The sequence below is a fragment of the Rana temporaria genome, chromosome 1 (genome assembly GCF_905171775.1).
Source record: "Rana temporaria chromosome 1, aRanTem1.1, whole genome shotgun sequence".
In the NCBI taxonomy this organism is placed as follows: domain Eukaryota; kingdom Metazoa; phylum Chordata; class Amphibia; order Anura; family Ranidae; genus Rana; species Rana temporaria.
The window spans coordinates 127071240-127086924 of NC_053489.1; the positions used below are offsets into that span (position 1 = coordinate 127071240).

Genomic DNA, 15685 nt, shown 5'->3' on the forward strand with positions numbered 1-15685 from the left:
GTTACTCGCCACCAGTTGCCTCACCTAATCCATACACTGCCCCACCCCTAATTCCGCCCCTAAAAACGCCCTTGTAGATTATCTCTTGGAATGACACTGTTAAATGTTTTATACCGAATCAAGTTACACAAGTAAATATTACCAACAACAACTTTAACAAAATGGGACAGGGCACTGGGGCAAACCAGAGGGACATGGCACTGGGGCAAACCAGAGGGACATGGCACTGGGGCAAACCAGAGGGACATGGACTTTTTTACTTCTGCAAATATTGCTCTCCCTCTTATGTACAAGACTCCCTCCTCCTCCTCCTCTGCCTTCTCTCTAGAACCAGGTCTTTTCCCCCATTCTCTTGCTGTCTCCCCTGCAACCTCCATCCATCATCCTCTCTCTCTCCCTCTCCTATTCTACCCACTCTCATAATCAGGAGCCCCTGTGTGCGGCTCCACACTTGCATGTCCCTACTTCCCCCTTTCATTGTCAGGCAGTGAGGAGAGGAGCTGCAGCACAGCGGGAGGGAGTACAATCCAGCACCGAGATTCACACACCTGCATAGCCATTGACACCACAACACAGCGCACACTGACACCGCACAGCATACTGCCGCTCTCTTGTCAGGGCAACTCTTGGTGAGCGGTGATAATCGCAGTCCTCCAGCTCACTTGTTCCTTCCTGCTCTCTGCTCTCCAGCTACATTGGTCAGGTTGGGAAGCCAGGCTCAGAGAGGTTATACTATCAGGTCCCATGGCTTAACGAGAATTGTAAGGAGAGCACCTGCGTACTTCTCTGCATGTGTGCGGCTCACCCGACTACTTTTCCTGGGCACGCACCTTTCCTTTTCGGCCGCCAATCGCAGCGTGGCTCTAAGTGTATGCACAGATTGGACTGTTGGTCATGCAGAACTGTTATCACTCGCCCCCAGCTTAAATCCACTCGCCAAATGCTAGCAGGCGAGTGGAAATTTTGAGGGCTGGTATAGAGTGCCCGCTATAGCAAGGTTTAAAAAAAAAAAAAAAAACTTCTGCCTTTAGAACCACTCACTTCTTGCCCAGGACTACATGTCCCATGAGGCATTGCTCCTCACACTTTCACATTCACAAATTCTCAGGCACTTAGTGACATGTATGAATGGTTTACTGAGCTGTATGTGTGCTGCACTGTATTTCCTTATATGTAAACAAATAATGCATACTATATGCAGGCTAACTAATCAACTGGCCGATTAATCGATTATGAAAATAGTTGACAACTATTTTCATAAACGATTAGTTGTCGAATTAATCGATTAGTTGTTTCAGCCCTAGTTGTGTGCATGTGACACCAATATCACAAATTCTCCACAAATGTGGTTTGTATGGGAGGGTTGCATGAAAAAAGCCACTCCTCAAGAAAGGTCACATGCAGTCACGACTGACCTTTACCAAAACGCACCTTTAAAGATTCTGAGACCACATGGAAAAAGGTGTTGGGCCTCATGCACACATGACTTTTACTCTCCAAGAAGCAGCGTTTTTGCAGAAAAAATGTCTGATGCTTATAAAAGTGTCTAAAGCTTTTACAAGTTCACAGGGAGGGGGTCAAGCTCTTGGGCATGAATTAATTTCATTAGCCAGAATAAACAATTTAATCTGGGCATGGAAATTAATTTAGACTTAAGCACTAACTTTTAGGGATGTTTAACAGCTTTTAACAGCTTCTAGGAGCTTTTGGTAGCATCAAGCGTTTTTTCTGCCCAACCTTTGCTGCTCATGGATGCACTGGCGGTGTTTTTTTGTTTGTTTTTTTTCCTGCCTCTAAAAGCCTTTGCCTCTAAACGCCTATTTGTGCATGGCCACATAGGCTAACATGGAGGGGGCGTTTAGAGGCAGGGGGGAAAAAAAGGCCAGACGCCCCTAGAAGCAATGAGGTCTTAGGGCTTGTTCACACTTGACTAAGTTTCTAATGCTTAACAAACACTCCTATAACGTTAGTATGGACATTAGACTGTCGTCAGTGAGGTTTAGTATGGGCCTTAGACTGGTGTGTTTTACAAATGTTAATGAAGAGTTAAAAATGCTTCCCAAACTCCCTATGAGCAGTTTTGAAGTATTTCTTGAGTGTTAAAACTGCTTCACAAATGCCTAATCCGATACAGGAAATAATCTAATGTTAATTCCCCGCAACCGCAACGCAAATGCCTACCAGAGCTTTTGCAAAGCATTACCATAGACTTGAATGGGAAGTGTTGAAAGGCTTCAATCACCTCCTGACTCAACATGAGGCTTCAATTTTGAAGCGATGTGATGCTAACGCTACATGTTTTAATAATGTGAACAGCACTGTGTGCAGTCCATGGTATCATTTGCAAAGGCGTTTGCCCCTCAAACGCCTGCTTTTAATGCCAGTGTGAACTTAGCCTTATGGTCAGATGAGACTAAAATTGAATTATTTGGCCTCAACACCAAGCAGTATGTCCGGCGGAAATCCATTACAGCTCACCATACAAATAACGCCATTCCTACATTAAAGCATGGAAGTGGTAATATCCTGTTACGGGGGGTGTTTCTCTGCAGCAGGGATGTGAATACTTGTCAGGATAGAAGAAAAAATGGATGGGGAAAAATACCGTCAAATACTTTAGGAAAATACTTTAGTCGCACCGACGTCATTTCTCTTTCGTTCATAGACGGACAAAGCCTTCATTGACCTTAGGGTTATGCTTCTTCCTACCAGGAGATTTAGGCAGAATTCTACAGCACTTAAGGTGTTAAAAACTTTCCTTCATGCCGCTCCTCCCAGGGGGCGTGGCTCCCCCAGGCATAACCCCCACTCTGCTCTAGCAGCTTCAGTTTGTTTCTGCCTAACCGTCAGGAGAGTCAGGCTCTCTCTGGAGTCCTGGACTCTGGAGTTTTTTCTTGCAAATTTTTTTGCATTTTGCGAGTTTTTTCCTCGCTTTTTTATTTTTATTTTTATTTTTGAATCCTGCGATTCTTCTATCAACAGCCGACTGGGTGACAGGCTGGGTCCTCGACCCTTGTAGTCCCCCCAGGTTCGGCCTTCGAGCGTGTGCCGGCCCTCAGCTCCGCTTTGGGACGTCCACGACAGGCCCCATTGCTCCAGGGGCGGCCGGGGAACTTCGGTTCTAGGGCACACATATGACCGGTCTCTATGGCCTTGTCACAGTGTGTCTGGCTGACAACCATGCCGTTCGCGGACGTTGGTTCTGTCTGGGATACCTCCAGCCGGGTAGTCGCAGGATAGGTAAGTAGTGGCCCCTTACTCAGGTAAGTGGTCTGGCTGGAATGTTTTCCCTTGGGAGGTCGACTGAGGGTTTTCCCCTGCTTTCCTCTCTCCCTTATTCCTCTCCCTCCTTCCCCCTTTGGGTGACGGCTGTGCAGGGTTTTTTTTTCTCTGGGGCTCATTTTTTCACTCGTGGTATGGCTGGGGCTGTTCTGTGTCACTGCAGGGGACTGTGGTGGACATTCTGGGCATTTTTGTGTGTGCTGTTTTGGTGTACTGTCAATTTTTGGGTACACTGTCTTTTTAAAACTGCGCAACGGCGGCCATTTTGCCGGAGCCGCGCTTGTATTATTCGGCGGCCATTTTCTTGTGGCCGGCACCGTTTTCAGCACTAGTTCGGCCTCTAGTGGCCGTTTCGGCGGGGAAAAAAGACCGCGAATCATCTGAGGGGACAGACGCAGCGCTGCAGCTTCTCATCAGCACACACTTGCCTTCACAGACCGCGCTGTACCAGAGGGTGGTGAGTCTCAGGGGGCTCCATACTGTGCTCTAGCGGCCGGGAGGTGACCTGTGGGGGACTTTTTTCCTGCCCTTGGCAGTAGGGGTGAAATGGCAACGGCAATATGGAGCCTGAATCAGGCCCCTCATTCCTTACAATGCCGGAATTAACCCTTAGCGCCCCTTCCCCTGCCACATCTGTTGAGTCGGTGTCGGCTGTCCTGGAGTCTTTTTCTCACCAGGTTTGAAGCAGCCAGTGCTCGGTTGGGGGGTAAAAAAGCACCCCCCGGAGGCTGTTTCTGGGGATATCTCTGACGCAGAATCTGATAACGCTGTTGCTGCTTCTGGTTCTGTCATGTCTGAGGATGCGGGCTTAACCCACATGGACAGCAAGGATGACTCTGCTGCGGAGTCTGCTGATAAGGAATTTGTTGGAGCTCTTATTACTGCGGTGCGTGAGACTCTTCATTTAGAGGATGTGGCGGAGACACCAGCGGTGTCAGTCCCTTTTGGATTCCGCAAACCACCGCGTACCGCTAAGGTATTCCCCTGTGTTCCTTATTTAGACAATATGTTGTATAAGGAATGGGATACACCGCAAAAGGCTTTTACGGTTCCTAAAAGCTTTGCTACCCGTTACCCCCCTGGAGGAGGACTTTTTTTAAAAAAGTGGGTCACTCCTTCTGTCGGTGGACCCTCCTGTGTCCAGACTGAGTAAGGCTACTACGTTGCCTGTGGAGGGGGCTCCTGCTTTCAAGGACCCCGCTGATAGGAGAGTGGAGGCCGTGGCCCGCTCCCTGTTCTCGGTGGTGGGTTCGGTGGTAAGGCCGGCTCTGGCCGGAGCCCTGGTAGCTCAGACGCTGACTGAAAGGGCGAAGCTCCTGCTGCAGGACCTGGAGGTCCAGGGGGCTTCCGAGTCCTCTAGGGACCTGGCTGAACAGTTGATTCAGGGTCAGAAGTTTTCTCTGCGAGGCGGATATGGATTAGATTCCTTTGCTTTCCAGGGCTTCTGTCTACGCAGTGGTTCTGCGCCGCCTTATATGGCTGAAGTGCCGGTCGGCTGACCAGTCCTCAAAAAAGGCCTTGGTAGATTTGCCCTTTAAGGGCGGACGGCTTTTGGGGGCATCCCTGGATGACATCATTAAGGATGCCACTGGAGGTAAGAGCACCTTGCTCCCTCAGTCGGGGAAGGGTAGGGAACCTCGCCGCAAGCTAGGTCCTACTTTTACTACCCCCTAAGCGTTTTTTTCATGCACCAGCGCGGCTGGAAAAGGTCCGCAAGGTGCAAAAGCCCTTGCTGCCGGGCGTAAGCGCCCCTGGTTCAAAAAACCGAACAAGCCTGCGGACAAGCCTGCTTCCGCATGAAGGTCTGCCCCCGCCCGGGTCTCGGGTGGGGGGAAGGGCTTCACGACTTCGTGGATCGGTGGAATTCTCTTCTATCCGACCGTTGGGTTTGCGAGGTGGTCGCCTCGGGGTACAAGATAGAGTTCCTTTCTTGTCCCCCAAACAGATTTTTTCCATCCAACCTCCAGCTTCCTCCGGATCGTCGGCTAGCCCTGTCCGGGGCTGTCCAGGATCTTCTGGACAGGGGGGTGGTTGTGCCGGTCCCCTCGCTGGAACGGTTTCGGGGGTTCTACTCCAATCTGTTCGTGGTCCCCAAGAAGGGAGGGGTTCGCCCTATCCTGGACCTAAAGGCCCTCAACTCCTTTGTCAAGGTGCAGCGATTCAGGATGGAGTCGGTCCGTTCTATCATAGCGTCCCTCCACCAGGGGGACTTCATGGCGTCCTTAGACATCATGGACGCATACCTGCATGTTCCCGTTTGCACAAGCCACCAAAGGTATCTGCGCTTTGCGATCAGGGAGGACCACTATCAATTCGTGGCCCTCCCGTTCGGGCTGGCGTCGGCACCACGGGTGTTCACCAAGGTGCTCGCCCCGATCCTGGCCTTGCTACGGCAGCGAGGGATCGCTATCGTGGGATACCTGGACGACCTTCTCCTGAGAGCTTCTTCAGGCTCAGAGTTAGAGGAGGACGTGTCCATCACGTGTCGGACTCTGCAGGAGTTCGGCTGGTTTCTGAATCTCAGAAAATCAGTGTTGGTTCCGTCCCAGAGGCTGGAACACCTGGGGCTGGTTTTGGATTCGGGGGAGACAAAAGTGTTCCTCCCATCGAAAAAACTGCTGACCCTGCAATCTGCAGTGAGACAGTTGTTGACCCAGAAGTGGTCATCTCTTCGCTTCTGCATGCGGGTTCTGGGTCTGATGGTGGCCTCCTTCGAGGCGGTTCCGTATGCCCAATTCCACACCAGGGTACTACAGAAGGAGATTCTGTCACGATGGGACAGGGTCCCATCTTCTCTGGATCGCCAGATTCGGTTGAGCCATCTGGCCAAGTCTTCCCTGGCATGGTGGCTGACGTCTCCGGTGCTTCGGTCCGGGAAGTCTTTTCTTCCGTGCCGCTGGACAGTGGTCACGACGGATGCCAGCCTCTTCGGCTGGGGGGGCGTCTGGGGCACCCAGTCAGCCCAGGGGCGCTGGACTCGGGAGGAGTCCCGCCTGCCGATCAATATCCTGGAGCTCCGAGCAATCAAGCTGTGCCTTGTCAGGTGGTCCCTGGAGCTACAGGGTCGTCCTGTCAGGATCCAGTCCGACAACGCCACGGCCGCGGCGTACTTCAATCATCAGGGCGGCACAAGGAGCTCGGCCGCGGCGACGGAGGTCGCTCACATACTTCGGTGGGCCGAAAGGTCCGTTCCGGCCCTGTCGGCGGTATACATTCCGGGAGTTCTGAATTGGCAAGCCGACTTCCTAAGTCGCATGACTCTGGATCAAGGGGAGTGGTCTCTCCACCCGGAGGTGTTTCAGGTCTTGTGCCAAAAATGGGGCACTCCAGACGTGGACCTTCTGGCGTCCCGTCTCAATCGGAAGGTACCACGGTTTGTGGCCAGGTCAAAGGACCCGTGGGCAGACGCGTCAGACGCGTTAGTGGCTCCCTGGGGTCAATATCACCTGATTTACGCCTTCCCTCCTCTAAGGCTCCTACCCCGCCTGCTGCGCAGGGTGGAAGCCGAAGGTATTCCAACGATCCTGATCGCCCCAGATTGGCCGCGTCGCTCTTGGTACGCGGACCTGGTACGTCTGGTGGCAGACGCCCCCTGGCGTCTGCCTCTGAGGGAAGATCTCCTGTCTCAGGGCCCGATCTTCCATCCTGCTTTACGGTCACTGGCTTTAACGGCTTGGCTGTTGAGAACCAGGTACTGAAGGACCGGGGCCTGTCGGGCCCGGTAATCTCTACCATGCTGCGTGCACGGAAGTCCACTTCTCGAAAAATTTACCATCGTACATGGAAAGCATACATCTCTAGGTGTGAGGAGATGAAGTGGCACCCCCGTACTTACGTGGTGTCCCGGATCCTGCTGTTCCTACAGCGGGGAGTGGACCAGGCTCTTGCCTTGAGCACGATCAAGAGTCAGATTTCTGCTCTGGCTGTTTATTTTCAGCGTCCCTTGGCAGCGAATTCTTTGGTTCGCACGTTTGTGCAGGGGGTCCGGCATGTGGCCCCCCCGGTGCGCCCTCCGCTACCTTCTTGGGACTTGAATTTGGTCCTCTTGGCGCTTCAGCGTGCCCCCTTTGAGGACATTCGGGAGATCCCTTTGCTGACCTTGTCGCAGAAGGTGGTCTTTCTGGTAGCTATTACCTCTATCGGACGAGTGTCTGAACTGGCGGCCTTGTCTTGCAAGGCCCCCTACTTGGTCATCCATCAGGATAAGGCGGTGCTGCGCCCGCAGCCCTCTTTTCTTCCGAAGGTCGTTTCGGCCTTTCACATTAACGAGGACATTGTTGTTCCATCATTATGTCCTCAGCCGAAGAACCCGAAGGAAGCCATTTTACATTCTCTGGATGTGGTTCGGGCCCTTCGAGTTTACTTGTCGGCGACAGCTCAGTTCCGGAAGTCGGACTCGCTGTTCGTGTCTGTGTCCGGTCCCAGTAAGGGCCTGGCAGTCTCGTCGGCCACCATTTCCAGGTGGATCCGACAGGTTGTGCTTCAGGCCTACGCCCTGAAGGGGCGGGCGCCTCCCTTTCGGGTCACGGCGCATTCGACCAGGACGATCGGGGCCTCCTGGGCTTTCCGTCATCAAGCCTCTGTGTTACAGGTGTGTAAGGCTGCGACCTGGTCGTCGGTCCACACTTTTTCAAAGTTTTATAAGGTGGATGTGAGTGCATCTTCTGATGCCTCCTTCGGCCGCAGGGTGTTACAGGCGGCAGTTTAAGGTTGGAGTTCCTCCGTTGAGTAACTCCGGTTTTGTTTGGGGTGTAACCTGTTTTTGCTGTGTTATTTTCCCACCCCTCAAATTTTTTTGACACTGCTAGGGGGCGTCCCTAAGGTCAATGAAGGCTGTGTCCGTCTATGAACGAAAGAGAAAAAAGGATTTTTGTACTCACCGTAAAATCAATTTCTCTGAGTTCATAGACGGACACAGCACCCACCCCTCCTTGGTTTGTACTGCTTGTTACGAACTGAAGCTGCTAGAGCAGAGTGGGGGTTATGCCTGGGGGAGCCACGCCCCCTGGGAGGAGCGGCATGAAGGAAAGTTTTTAACACCTTAAGTGCTGTAGAATTCTGCCTAAATCTCCTGGTAGGAAGAAGCATAACCCTAAGGTCAATGAAGGCTGTGTCCGCCTATGAACTCAGAGAAATGGATTTTACGGCGAGTACAAAAACCCTTTTTTTTTTAACTTGGACGTGAGTTACGTCCTTTCCTATTCACGGACGACTTACGCAAAAAAAAAAATTTCAATTCGATGCGGGAACGACGGCCATACTTTAACATGGCAAGTCTATCTATACGCCGCAAAATAGCAGCTTTAACTATACGCCGCGAAAAGCCGACTAGCGACGACGTAAGAGAATGCAAAGGACGCGCGTACCTTTGTGGATCGACGGAAAAAGCTAATTAGCATACCCGACGCGGAAAACGACGCAAACTCCACCCAGCGGGCGCCAAAGTATTGCACCTACGATCCGAAGGCGTACAAAGCCGTACGCCTGTCGGATTGAAGCCAGAAGCCGTCGTATCTTGGTTTGAGGATTCAAACTAAAGATACGACGCGGGAAATTTGAAAGTACGCCGGTGTATCAGTTGGGCTTTCACATTGAGTATGCAGTGCAGGAGTTTTTCAGGCGGTATAGCAGCGCTATTTTTAGCACTGTACCGCCTGAAAAACTCCTCAGTGTGAAAGGGGTCTAAGGGGGGTGATTATTTTCTATACCCACTAATATATAAATATTACACAAAAAATCCCTCTACCCTATTGTGGAGCTCCAGGCTTCTCTGTTTTTATAGACGATCATCATAGTAATGAATTTGCAGATGAAACAGAAATGGTAATTTTCTCAGCTTTCATATTCATTACATTTTCTTCTATATATGATTATATACTTGTAAATGACATGCATCTCCTATGCTGTGTAATCTTGCCCCCATGTAATTGCTTTGAACAAGCAGATAATTCTTCTGTCTGTAGTCTTGGTCCTTACATCTCCCAGTCTGTTAAATATAATTAGATTTCATTTAAATAACGCCACAGCTGCAGTCTGCACATTTCAGTCCTCTCACTGCCCTTCCATATGAATATGGGCTTTCCTTACTGTCATTTTTATTAACGATGAGCCAGTTTTGCATTCATCTCTAATTTGTTGCACATAACTAACTGCTCGTTGCTACGCTCGGTCAGATTGTGCCACTTGTTTCATAAACAAAAAAAGCAACAAAGCCCCAGTGACCCTTTTCTACCCCCAGAGCTTTGCTTTCCCTTGCCAAGTGTACGGTTCAATGTTCGGTCACCTGTATCTGTTGGTTTAGCACATTTTAAAATAGTTCTCAGCACCCTTCTTGTTCTGTGCAGCTTATTTTTAAGCTTCAAACATTGCCTGGCTCATTATTCCCAAAGAAGGTTAAGGCCTTCTTGTCAGACCGGAACTGCTCACTAATTAGAGTGCGGCACTTGGCACCGAACGTGTCGTGCTTGCAAGCTTTCCTACTGCGATCACTTCTATTCAAATTCCCCTATTATAATTGTACAATGGACATGAGTGTCACTGGATAGCTACTGCCTGAACAAAGCAGAAGCCACTCATACTCCAAAGAAAAAAAACATTTATTTGTTAGCAGCTCCTAACCTTAAAGCCAAACTATATTACATCTGAGCACCACAAACCAAATAATGTTTAATTCATTTTTATTATTCAAAGCAAACTCACCCATCCATCCAAGCCTCCATGCTTTTTTGCTAAGAAATAACTTTGAAAAACATCCCCTAGCATTTCTGGCGGTGGCCATCTTTAGTAAGGGCAGATGATTCATGTAGCCTAGGCCTGGAAACCAGGAAGAAAGTGAAAGCAGAACTTTACCCATAACAACTTGATAAAAAAAGAATGTTCTTTAGCAAGAAACATACATTCCACATTAATATTTATGTTACCAAAAAGTTTGCTGTAAATTACCTCCAGTATTGTTCCTGTTTCCTTTTGCCAGAGGCTGTCATTGTGTTGAAGCCAAATGCTCTGAACAGAATTAACCATTAACGGACCGCCCATAGTAGATATACTGCAGAAGGGTGGCCGCTCTGTGCCAGATCACGTACCTATTACGTTATCTGACTCTTCGGGGTTTGATTACTGTGATCGCACACAGTGGGAGCCCAGCGGTGGGTATCGCAAACTCGATGTCCACTGGCAACTGACGATTTTTTCAGTACACAGGCAGAACGGCGATCTCCCAATGTATACAAGACAGATTTCCATTCTGTTTACTAAGGGAAGGCAAAGATCAGTGTCCCTGCTTTGCAGGAACACAGGATCAATGCCTTCCCGCTTCAAGCACCTCCCCCACAGTACACAACCACTGGCTAAGAGCACATTTAACCCTTTGATTGCCCCTGATATTTACCCCTTCCCATTTAGTGTCATTAGTACAGTGACAGTGCATATTTTAAGCTCTGATTACTGTATTAGGCCAGTTACACACAAGGCGGACTTTGAGCAACGGAGTCAGCCTGCTCCCACCAGCTCAGCGGGAGATCAGTCCGCAGATCTCCGCTGAGCTGGTGGATGACAAGCTCCTCTCTGCTCACTGAGCGGGGAGGGGCGTGTGCAGCGCTGCTGATTCCTATAGAGCGATCTGATGAAAACGGACAGCATGTCCGTTTTCATCAGATCTCACCCGATTCGATCCGCCATGGACGGATTTGGACGTGGCCCCATACGTCTGATTTTGGCGGATCGGGTCGGATGTCAGCGGACATGTCTCCGCTGACATCCAACGCTCCATAGGACTGCATGGAGCGGCCGTTCACAGGTCCGCCGTCAAAACTGACTGGCGGACCCGAACGGTCCGTCCGTGTGAAAGGGGCCTTAGTGTCCCTGGTCCCCCAAAAATGGTCAGTGTCCGATATGTCAGCCTCAATATAAGTCCTGCTATAATTCGCTGATCACCACCATTAATAGTAAAAAAAAAAAAAAAATCCCACAGTTTGTGGATGCTATTGGGATTTTTGTTAACAAAAATATGTAGCCGAATACATATTGGCCTAAATGTATAAGGAAATTCATTTTTATTATTATTATTATTATTATTGGACAGGTTTTATAGCAACAAGTAAAAAACATTGTTTTCTTTTTCAAAATAGTTATATTTTTTTGTTTCTAGCGCAAAAAAAAAAACTTCAGAGTTGATCAAATACCACTATTTGTGGGGAAAAAAGGACATACCTATATTATATTATATTATATTATATTTGGGTAGTGTTGTAAAAAAACGCATTGCCTTTTCGCAAAAACCTTCCGGAGGGTAAGTGGTTAAAGGCTGTCGGCAGATTGGCAACTGAGCATGTTACAGTATTAAACAGTGTAGGCACTTATTTTTGATGTGTAGCATAGCTATACCTGCAAAAGAGACCAGCCTGAAGTGATCTAGCAGGACTTCATTTTTTGCCTAAAGTTTCACTTGAAATATAAAAAAAAGTTTAAAATAGGAAAGTATATAATATTTACTCATTTATTTACTAATGCTAGCAGCATAAACATTAAAAATAGTAATTGATGATTGCGAGAGTAAAGTTCCCCTTTAACCAATTTGCGGACCGCCCACCGTACATTTACTGCGGCAGGGCAGCCGCTCTGTTGCAGATCTTAGCGGTTTGGAATTCTATGTGGGTTATGCGGTATGCATTTTATTGCTGTTCCTTTTGAAAATAGCCAATGTTTTTGTCTAAAAGAACATAGGGAGAAACACAAATTTCAGTTAGAAGTACTGAATTATTTTGAGCTTTTTACCTTATTGGCTGTAGCAAGCCTTCAAGCCTGACTGCTAAACGAATGTAAAGACAAACTTACTGACTTTCCTGCAACTAATTAAGAAAAAAGTCAGAAAAAGACACTTAATTCTTGTGTATTACAGGTTTAGAAAAGCTAATAACACCAGTTTTTAATGTTTCATTTCTACACCTTCATAGTAACACATGTGGATTATGCAATGCGTCTTTGTTTTCTGTTATAAGGCATGTAGCACAGGGCCAGACTGTGGTCTTATTTGATCTTCTTTCCATGAAGGGTTATATTTTGGCACATTCTTACTATAAAACCTTGGCAATGTCTCTGATGTTTCTTGTTTTTACAGTCATGCTTGTGTTTGTCTTTTACAAGGCTGGAAAGCCTGTACGCAGGTCCACAGCAGGCCCTCACCTTTCCACTGGCCCAGGGAATCATGGAAAGCAGCTATTAAAAGGAGATAGCGCCAATGAATTCCAGTCACATGGCTCAAGTAGGAGGTCTTCAGGAAATGACCAGAAACTGGTGGTGAGTTTCCCCAATGCGTTCCTGAAAATTTCCTAAAGATAATAAACTGCAAGTAAAAAGGGAAATTTATACCAAAAGAATACCCACAGTGGTTAAATATAAACTGATTTTATATGTATAAATCACGCCATATGTATGTTTCATATATTTATTGTAACCATTTAGTTCATCAGACCGTTTGAATAGTCAGTCTAAATTGTTTCCAAAGTCTAAATCATACCCTGATTCACTCAGTGAACTAACTTCCTTATAAGCCTAGTCGTTTCTGAATATCAATACAGTATACAACATAAAATGGTCTTTTTGCAAGTATTACAATATATGCCTCTCTATTATGGTATAAATAGTGAATGCAGTTTAGTTATAATGTCACGGTTCTCTGTATATTGATCTGGCGATGGGTTTACCCCCTGTCCAAGCTGCCCGGGTTCCTGCCAATCCACCTAGAACCTAGGTATTTTTAAGCATTTGAGCAACGTGTCTTCACTAAGGATGAGCTCTGGCGTGTTCGCAAACCCCACGTGCAGATCCCGCCAGGAAGTCGGCACTGCACTGTGTTAATCACAGGCAGTGAGACATTTCTCGATCTCTCCAACCAGCGCATTGGGACAAAGTCTCACTGCCTGTGATTAGCGCAGTGCATTGCTGACTTCCTGGCGGGCTCTGCACGTGGGGTTTGCGAACACGCCGGAGCTCATTCTTAGGCCTTGTACACACAATCAGTCTAAACCGATGAGAACGGACCGAAGTTCAGTTTCATTGGTTAACCGATGAAGCTGACTGATGGTCTGAGGTACCTACACACCATCAGTTAAAACAACGATCGAGTCCAACGCGGTGACATAAAACACAACGACGTGCTGAAAAAAAGTTCAATGCTTCCAAGCATGCGTTGACTTGATTCTGAGAATGCGCGGTTTTGAACCGATGCTTTTGCATACTAACCGTCGGTTTTGACCTATCGGTTACCAGTCCATCAGTTCAATTTTAAAGCAAGTTCTAAATTTCTGGACCGAAGGATAACTGACTGATGGGGCCCACACACGGTTGGTTTGGACCGATGAAACTGAACTTCAGTCCGTTCTCATCGGTTTAGACTGATCGTGTGTACAGGGCCATAGTCTTCACGCTGAAGCCAGACCTCCCAGTTCCTCTGGCGTATGCTGTTTTTTTGTGTTTGTTTGGTCTTGTTGTTCTCAGTGTTTTCCCTCTTGCTGCGGTCTTGTATTTCCTTTGGTTTCTGTCTGTGTATCCCTTAATTTTCTGTTGCTGTGGGTGCTCTCCATAGCATTGTTTATTGTCGTTTTGCTTTGCCCCTCATTCCTGCTTGCTGTGTCCACTCTCTCTGCGCTATTGCCCAGCTTTATCTGCTCTCCTGTGCTTCACGCTTGTTCCCTGCACCCTCCACCTAGTGTCTTTTCTTGCTAGCTGCTGTAGTCTTTCCTTTGGTCCTTGTATCCTGTGTGTACCCTGAGTCTATTCTGTGTGCTATGACTGCTGGCACTGTGCCTTCACAGGTGTGTTAGAGAGCCACAACTGTGGGCTGCCTTGCAGCGCAACATCCACACCTCCAGTGGCTCTAGTGAGGACCAGGTGGCTCCTTAGATCCATGCTTGTTGGGTCTAGCGGGAGAACGTAATGCCTACCTTACATTTTTACTCTAATGCATTGTACACATGAGCAGAATTTCCGACGGAAAAAGACAGACGGAAGCTTTTCATCGGATATTCCGTCCGTGTGTATGCCCCATCAGACTTTTCCCGTCGGAAATTCCGACGTAATTAGAGAACATGTTCTCAATTTTTCAGATCTGCTGAATTTCCGTTTGTCTGGATTCAATTGCGACAGACCAAAAACCACGCATGCTCAGAATCAAGTCGACGCATGCTCGGAAGCATTGAACTTAATTTTTCTCGGCTCGTCGTAGTGTTGTAGTACGTCACCGCGTTCTTGAAGGTCGGAATTTGTTGTGACCGTGTGTATGCAAGACAGCTTGAACGGAACTCCGTCAGAAAAACCGTCAGAGTTTATTTCGTCTGGAAAATCGGTCGTGTGTACAGGGCATAATGCTCTTCTCTACTCCCTAACAGTTTGGACTTTGGGTGGTTCCCCAGCTTTATAACGTACAAAGCAGGGCTATTAACCTTGCATCGTACGTGAAGAAGGCTCTGTGTGACTATGGCCAGGCGCGCCTTAGAGAAGAGGCTTTGTGGAAGCAATCACACAGATGTTACGTGCCTACAGGAGCAGACATAATATATTGCTCCTTATCCCTGTATACCCATCCTTAACAAGCAGGTAATCCTTGCAGTGTGGTGGGCTTCAGTGCAAGGATTTTTTTTTCTTCTACTTGGAGTTGGACTTCAAGCATTAGGCTTAGGATGGGTTCACACTGTCTGATGTATGTGGTTTATTGTGTTTTTAATGATCTTTACAAATTTTAAATTTCTTTAATTTTTGTTACGTTTATCCTCAAGTATTTTGGATGTTCTTCCACAGTGATTCCAGTCATATTGGCAGTCAGTCTTTATTAGCTCATATCTTTTATTTTATTAGTTTCAATGCAAAATGTGTTAAGCATTCTTCAAAGGTAGTTCATAATGTACATTTGGAATTTCCCACAGTGGATAACTGATTGTACAGCCCTTTTTATAAATTCTGTTTATAACTTTCTGTGCATTTGTTTCAATTAAGAACAAAACTGATTCTAAAGAGAAAACCATTTCTAATAGAAATGGACCACCTTCTAAAAATATTTACATGGCTGTTATGTTCACGCTGTGGGTGCAGTACTTTCTGGGCAAATGACCAGGAAGGTACAGACCTGGAAAATCAAGTCCTTATTGGTATACTTTTTGGGGTTAATGCCTCTTAAAACCCTGCAAGACAAAGGCATAATGAAACACTTACCTTAGAATGATGCCCTTTATCTGTGTCGGCCCTCCAAGTACAGTGCGGACATCTTCCACCGGAGTAATTCCCGGGTTCGCGTCTCCGGCGTTGTGATTGGCCAGAGCCGCGATGACGTCACTCCCCCGCATGCGCCCGGGAGCACGACACCAGAAGCTGTTTCTTCAGTGCGCATTAGCCGATGATGTCGGCAGCAGTG

At 47.8% G+C, this 15685-nt stretch overlaps 1 protein-coding gene across 1 annotated transcript in view; it reads left to right on the forward strand.

Annotated features, from left to right (window-relative positions):
• Positions 1 to 15685, forward strand: part of LOC120931318 — a 153060-nt gene that overhangs the window by 15278 nt on the left and 122097 nt on the right. Inside the window, exon 3 of the mRNA XM_040342630.1 lies at positions 12424 to 12576. Coding sequence (XP_040198564.1) covers positions 12424 to 12576 — 153 coding nt within the window. The remainder of the gene's footprint in view (positions 1 to 12423; positions 12577 to 15685) is intronic.